The sequence below is a fragment of the Physeter macrocephalus genome, chromosome 21, assembly GCF_002837175.3.
Source record: "Physeter macrocephalus isolate SW-GA chromosome 21, ASM283717v5, whole genome shotgun sequence".
In the NCBI taxonomy this organism is placed as follows: Eukaryota; Metazoa; Chordata; class Mammalia; order Artiodactyla; family Physeteridae; genus Physeter; species Physeter macrocephalus.
Window position 1 is genome coordinate 23,594,569 of NC_041234.1, and position 6,000 is coordinate 23,600,568.

The 6,000-nt window shown below is 36.1% G+C and overlaps 1 protein-coding gene across 3 annotated transcripts in view; it reads right to left on the reverse strand.

The window, feature by feature from the left end:
• MED14 (mediator complex subunit 14) overlaps positions 1 to 6,000 on the reverse strand; it is a 71,896-nt gene that overhangs the window by 33,280 nt on the left and 32,616 nt on the right. For all 3 annotated transcript variants that reach the window (XM_024116445.3, XM_024116446.3, XM_028482533.2), the window contains exons 13-14: positions 3,996 to 4,155; positions 339 to 533 (exon numbers count right to left, since the gene is read on the reverse strand). In XM_024116445.3, coding sequence (XP_023972213.1) covers positions 339 to 533; positions 3,996 to 4,155 — 355 coding nt within the window. The remainder of the gene's footprint in view (positions 1 to 338; positions 534 to 3,995; positions 4,156 to 6,000) is intronic.

Consider the following 6,000-nt stretch of genomic DNA (forward strand, 5'->3'; position numbering starts at 1 on the left):
ATTAGTTAAGGCAGTTGTACTACTATAACAAAAGTCAAGGTTAACCAAAACAAATGTTAATTCATTCAACAAACATTTACTGAGCAAATATTGACCTAAACGCTGGAAATTTAGTAGTAAATATTATGTATTTAACAAGCTGTCTTGTGGAAAATGGTATATAATTATAAATTAAGAGAAAAACATTTTCAAGAATATGTAGACATTTGTTACCTAAACCTTATTGCTGCTCAGTCTCTTAAAAACCATACCAAATTCTTTCCCATTTAAAAATGGTTAAAGAGCACAGCAAAGTTAATACACGCAAACCCTGTGCTCATTTCTGTATGTGATCATACCTTGCGCTTGGTACTGCTTCTAGGCTGTTTCCCGTTTTTTGTACGATAAACTAATTCCTGGATGTTTTCCTTGAACTGCTGCAGCAGGAGGGCCATGACAGGGCTGTCTTCACGATCTGCAGCATTCACAGACATGAAGTAGTATTTGTATGACAGCTGTGTGGGTTTATTGGGAACCTCCAACATCTCCACAACCTAAAAAGGCCCCAAATCAGAAAGAGACTCAGAGACATAACTGATAAGTGTTGGATATTTTCCTCCTTATATCAAGTAGGGCTCAGAATTATATACCTAATGTGGATGCCTTTATTCTTTAAACATGGACAAATCAGTCATGATCTCAAAAAAAAAAGCACTGCAATTAAATATGTAATTTGTTTTCTAAAAAAATAGATCAGGCTAAAGAACAATGATAAAAGTAAATGCAACCATAAACTAGAGCAAATGGAACATTTAGACTATCAGCATTAGGTGTTCTTGAATTCATACCTTAGCTTATAAATTGAAAACATTTTCTACTTAAGTCCAGCAGGTCTTCTAGATTTTCTAGAATGGTATCTATTTTAAATTGCCCTGCTGTCTCTCTTAACCAATGAAACAGTCTAAGAATTCCACTCTTATGGCAGAGGAAAAATGACAACTACCTCTCATACTTGGGAGCATATAAAAATAAACCCTGATTTTTCAACTGAAATATACAGTCACTGTGAGGATAACATCAACAGTAGTTAACACTGATATAGAGCTTACTGTGTGCCATGTACTGTCCTAAGTACTTGACACATGTTAACACATTTAATCCTCCTAAAAACTCAATGAAGTAGGGATTCGTATCTTCATTTTTCTGATAAAGAAACTGAGGCACAAAAAAGGTAGGTTAATTGCCCAAGGTATCAGAGCTGAGAAGTGATACGTTTTGATCCTAGAAGTCTGGATCCAGAGACCTTGCTCTTACTCACTATAACAGCTTACTATTTTCAAGGTCTACCTAAAATTTAAGAAAAGTCCCCTAAATACTTTAAGAAGTGAGAGAAATGAATGCCATTGGACAAGGCTCTTGACCAACACATACTTTTATGTCTCTGTTCCTGCCTCCCTTCTCTCCACCCTCTCCTCCCCACACACTCTCTTCAGGAAATTGTTTGGTCAACACGTAAGTATCAACGCTGAGGCACCTGAGGAAATGGAAGGATTAAAAGTAAAATGGAACTTCACTAAAGATATACGGATGGCAAATCAGCACATGAAATGATATTCAACATCATCAGCCATCAGGGCAGCATAAATTAAGATTACAATAAGATACCACTACACGTCTATCAGAATGGATAACTTTTTTTTTAAAGAAATTACCGTTGTGGTTTATGGGTTTTTTTAAATTATTAAGTTATTTATTTATTTATTTTTGGCTGCGTTGGGTCTTCATTGCTGCACATGGGCTTCTCTAGTTGTGGCGAGCGGGGACTTCTCTTTGTTGTGGTGTGCGGGCTTCTCATTGCGGTGGCTTCTCTTGTTGCGGAGCACGGGCTCCAGTAGTTGTGGCACGCGGGCTCAGAAGCCGTGGCTCACGGGCTCTAGAGCGCAGGCTCAGCAGTTGTGGCACACGGGCTCTAGAGCGCAGGCTCAGCAGTTGTGGCACACGGGCTTAGATGCCCCGCAGCATGTGGGATCCTCCCAGACCAGGGCTCGAACCCATGTCCCCTGCATTGGCAGGCGGATTCTTAACCACTGAGCCACTAGGGAAGTCCCGAATAGCTAACCTTTTTAAAAAAAAATCACAATACCAAGTGCTGGCAAGAATTGCAGAGCAACTAGAACTCTCATGTATTGCTGGCAGGAATGCAAAATGGTCTGGCCACTTTGGAAAACAGTTTGGCAGTTTCTTATAAAGCTAAACATACACTTAGTGTATGACCCAACAATCCCACTTTTAGTTACTTATCCAAAAGAAAACTTATGTTCACAAAAAAATCTATATGCAAAGGCTTATAGCGGCTTTATTCACAATTGCCCCAAACTGGAAACAACCCAGATGGCCTTCAATGAGAGGCTGGTTCAACAAACTGTGATACATCCATACCATGGAACACTACTCAGCAATAAAAAGCATGAACTATCATATATACAACGATATGGATGAAAATCAAAGGCATTATGCTGAGTGAAAGAAACTAAACTGAAAGGCAAAACCAGAGACAGAAAACAGGTCCATGGTCACTAGATGAGAGTGGGGGGAGGGTCTCATTATAGAGGGGAGCATGAGGGAGTTCTGGGAGGTGATGGCAGTTACAAAACTGTATGTATTTATTAAACTTCAGACACTAAAACGTCTGAATTTTTACTTTATATAAATTATATCTCAATAAAGCTGGCAAAAGTAAAATAGCAGAAAGACATTTAAAGGCAGTAAGACTTTCCTCTGTTCTTAATGTCCATGGTAGTTTTTCCCACTACTATGAATGTATCATCCCTAAGTAAGAAAGATGAAGGATGAACAGTAGTATACATTCAGTTTTGGTCTAAACCATGTGAAACAAATTATTGCTTTATAGTAAATCACTAGTCACTGAAACTTAAAGCCTGGCTTTTTGTTGATACTAAATAAGGTCAGAAAGTAATAAATTATAACCATTTTATTTTGTGTGTGGCTGGGTACAAAAGATCTTTGTGTGTTCATAGGTTTGATTATTATGTATATCATTTCATATGTAGACCAGGCAGCTCACGGAGAACTGAAACAACAATCCTCTGTCATGTGCCAGATCTAGTTCCACAGCTGGTGTTTTAGAATTCAGAAAAAAGTGAACTTCACATCAATGACAGACTTATTCATCGACATAAGTAACCCTAACTTAAGATATATCAGGCTACACAGGGTACCTTTTTATGACAGTATCTTTTAAAAGTACAGCTTAAAACCTTAAAAAAAATTCACTCCCATTACCTTCAACCAACAATCCTGAATTAAGTTGTTTCAAACACCTTAGCATCTTATCTAAAAGTATCTACTTGGTGTACACAAAAATTTCTACAAGCAGGAAATATAAAATATATGAGTCCATATTTCAAATTCTTGCAAATTTTAACCAATTCAATGATCTCAAAGAAACTACTAGAAAACATCTAGAGTGTAAAAGGAATGAGGATTTTACTGTGTACTGAAAGGTACATGCAATCAATAAAATGGATATATATGCCTTCAATCAATTAAGGACGAGAAAATAAAGCTACTTTAGTCAGCCATATTTAAAAGGCAGCGTTATGCAAGTTAACATTTGATTAAAACCAAACAAGTTTATCTGACACCAAAACATCTCCAAGCCTTCACAGTAGTTTCTTTCAAATTTTTTCTTACACAGAGATGCCTCATTCCAAGCACAAACTAGGCCTCACTACAGGAGAGATCCTAGGGTGAGGGATAGGGGCATACCTTATATTCACCAACCCTGCCTAATCATTATATAATTTCTTACAGACATGATTTTCCTCTCTCCCTCATCCCTACCATCTCTCTCCCCTCTCCTGGGTTGAGAATCACTATACAAAATTCAAATAGCCAATAAAATACATTTGCAAACTAAACCAAACAATAAATTATTCAAGATACTAATAGAATTACTGAACTCCATCACCCAAATCACCCTTTTGCATACTTACAATGTAGTATTGTGGAAGACGGGTAAGTTTAATGAACAGCTTATTCTTAGAAAGATTTCCAATAGGATGGGTTGAATAATTGGACAGCTGCAACGTTTCACTGCTTATTGTAGGCAAGTGTTTTATAGATTGTTTGCAACGCTGTTGTCCAAGCCAAAACCTTAAAAGAGATAATCCAAATCACAAAATCAAAGACTTTTCTGATTAACTGTGTGCTACTGATTTATAAATAGATTATTAAAGACCACTAAGAAACCAATTAATATGAAATTTAACTGAACTAGTCAAAGGACACATGACCATAATGATAAATCATTTCTCTACTTTTGTACTGGACTGTTAGTTCTAGTTCTAGTTTAAGGAGTTTAAATTGCAGTGTGAATGGTTTTTAATTAATAAGGTAGAATTAACTAGTATTAAGGCCGAGACACTGTATCAGTTTATTATAGGAGATGAAAGATTTCCTATGGTTTATAAGACAGCACAAACTAATCTCAACATCTTTTATAAAATGCCTGAAGTGTTTGTAAAACAAAATAGAACAACAAACAAGTACAAAAGTATCTCATTTTTCTGGTATCACTGGAGATATTCAGTCCCAGTTTTTATACTGTGCATATAAAGTGATGGGTATGCCTAGCAGGTGCCAGTAAGTGTTGCTTACCTTCTTCCCCTCTCTCTCAGTTAAGCCACCAGATTTCACTTTGATGCTTCTACTACAGTACTCCTCTTATTCCTTTTATCTGACTATCTATCCTTGAGGCTAGGATACCATCTAATATGTGAAAAAGGGATAAAATGATTGGTACACAAACTCTCACTGATCCACAATGAGACAACTCAAAAAATAAGAATACAAATTTAGAAGCTTTTCATAGCAACATAACAGTGCCACAACATCCAAGCTCATGATCAGTAGGCTTGCCTTGCATAACAGGGTACAGACCAGTTTGGGTGCTGTTGCATTTTTGTGGTGAGCCGCATGTGATTCAAAATGTGTACTAGTCATGTGCAGTAAAACCATGTTTAATACAGAATATTTTAAGGGCACTTTGTCAACTACTACCCCCCAAAATGTATAGAATCTGGAAACTGCTTTTTCACCCTGAAAAACAAATTTAACTACAGCTTCACAGGATCAATTGCTAGAACTATTAATAAAAGAATGAAAATAAAATTTTAAAATACACCAATACTTGCCTCATTTTGGATGACAGTTAAAAACGAATATTCTGAACTTGCAGAAACTGCTTTCAGATCTCTACTTTCATTCTCATCAACATACCTTTGTCAGACTGGTATCTCTACTATGTATGTTATTTAAAAAAAAACATGGAAACACTTAAGATACACATTATCTCCTGTGATTTTTGTCATCATCAATCCAACCTAGATTAAATTACAACAAACCAGAAACAAGCTCATTTGCCACATTAAAAATTCTAAATCTATTACAAATGTAATATATATAAATTATAAATATGTGAATAATAAGTACAAGATATTCTTTCAAAGCATATATGGGATTGCTATTTCACTCAACTTTTTTGTTATGACTTTGTGGAACAAAAAATTTGAGTGAAGAGTATCTTGTCTGTATATGTTCACTTTCAATGAAAAACATACACTTTTCGAATTTTTTTCTTATTTTTTTGTTCTGATTTTATGTATTGAAATGCAATTTTATGTCTGTTCACGCTAATAAAAAAATTGGGGCTTATATTTTGAACATGTTTTTTCAATTCTTTTTTCTAGAACTTGTTTTCATTGCATGTTATAAAAAAAGTAATTGCATGAACAGATGCCCAACACCATTAGTCCCTAGAAAATGTAAGTAAAAACCACAGTCGGGGGGAGAGGGGGAAGATGGCGGAAGAGTAAGATGCGGAGATCACCTTCCTCCCCACAGATACATCAGAAATACATCTACACGCGGAACAACTCCTACAGAACACCCACTGAACGCTGGCAGAAGACCTCAGACCTCCCAAAAGGCAAGAAACTC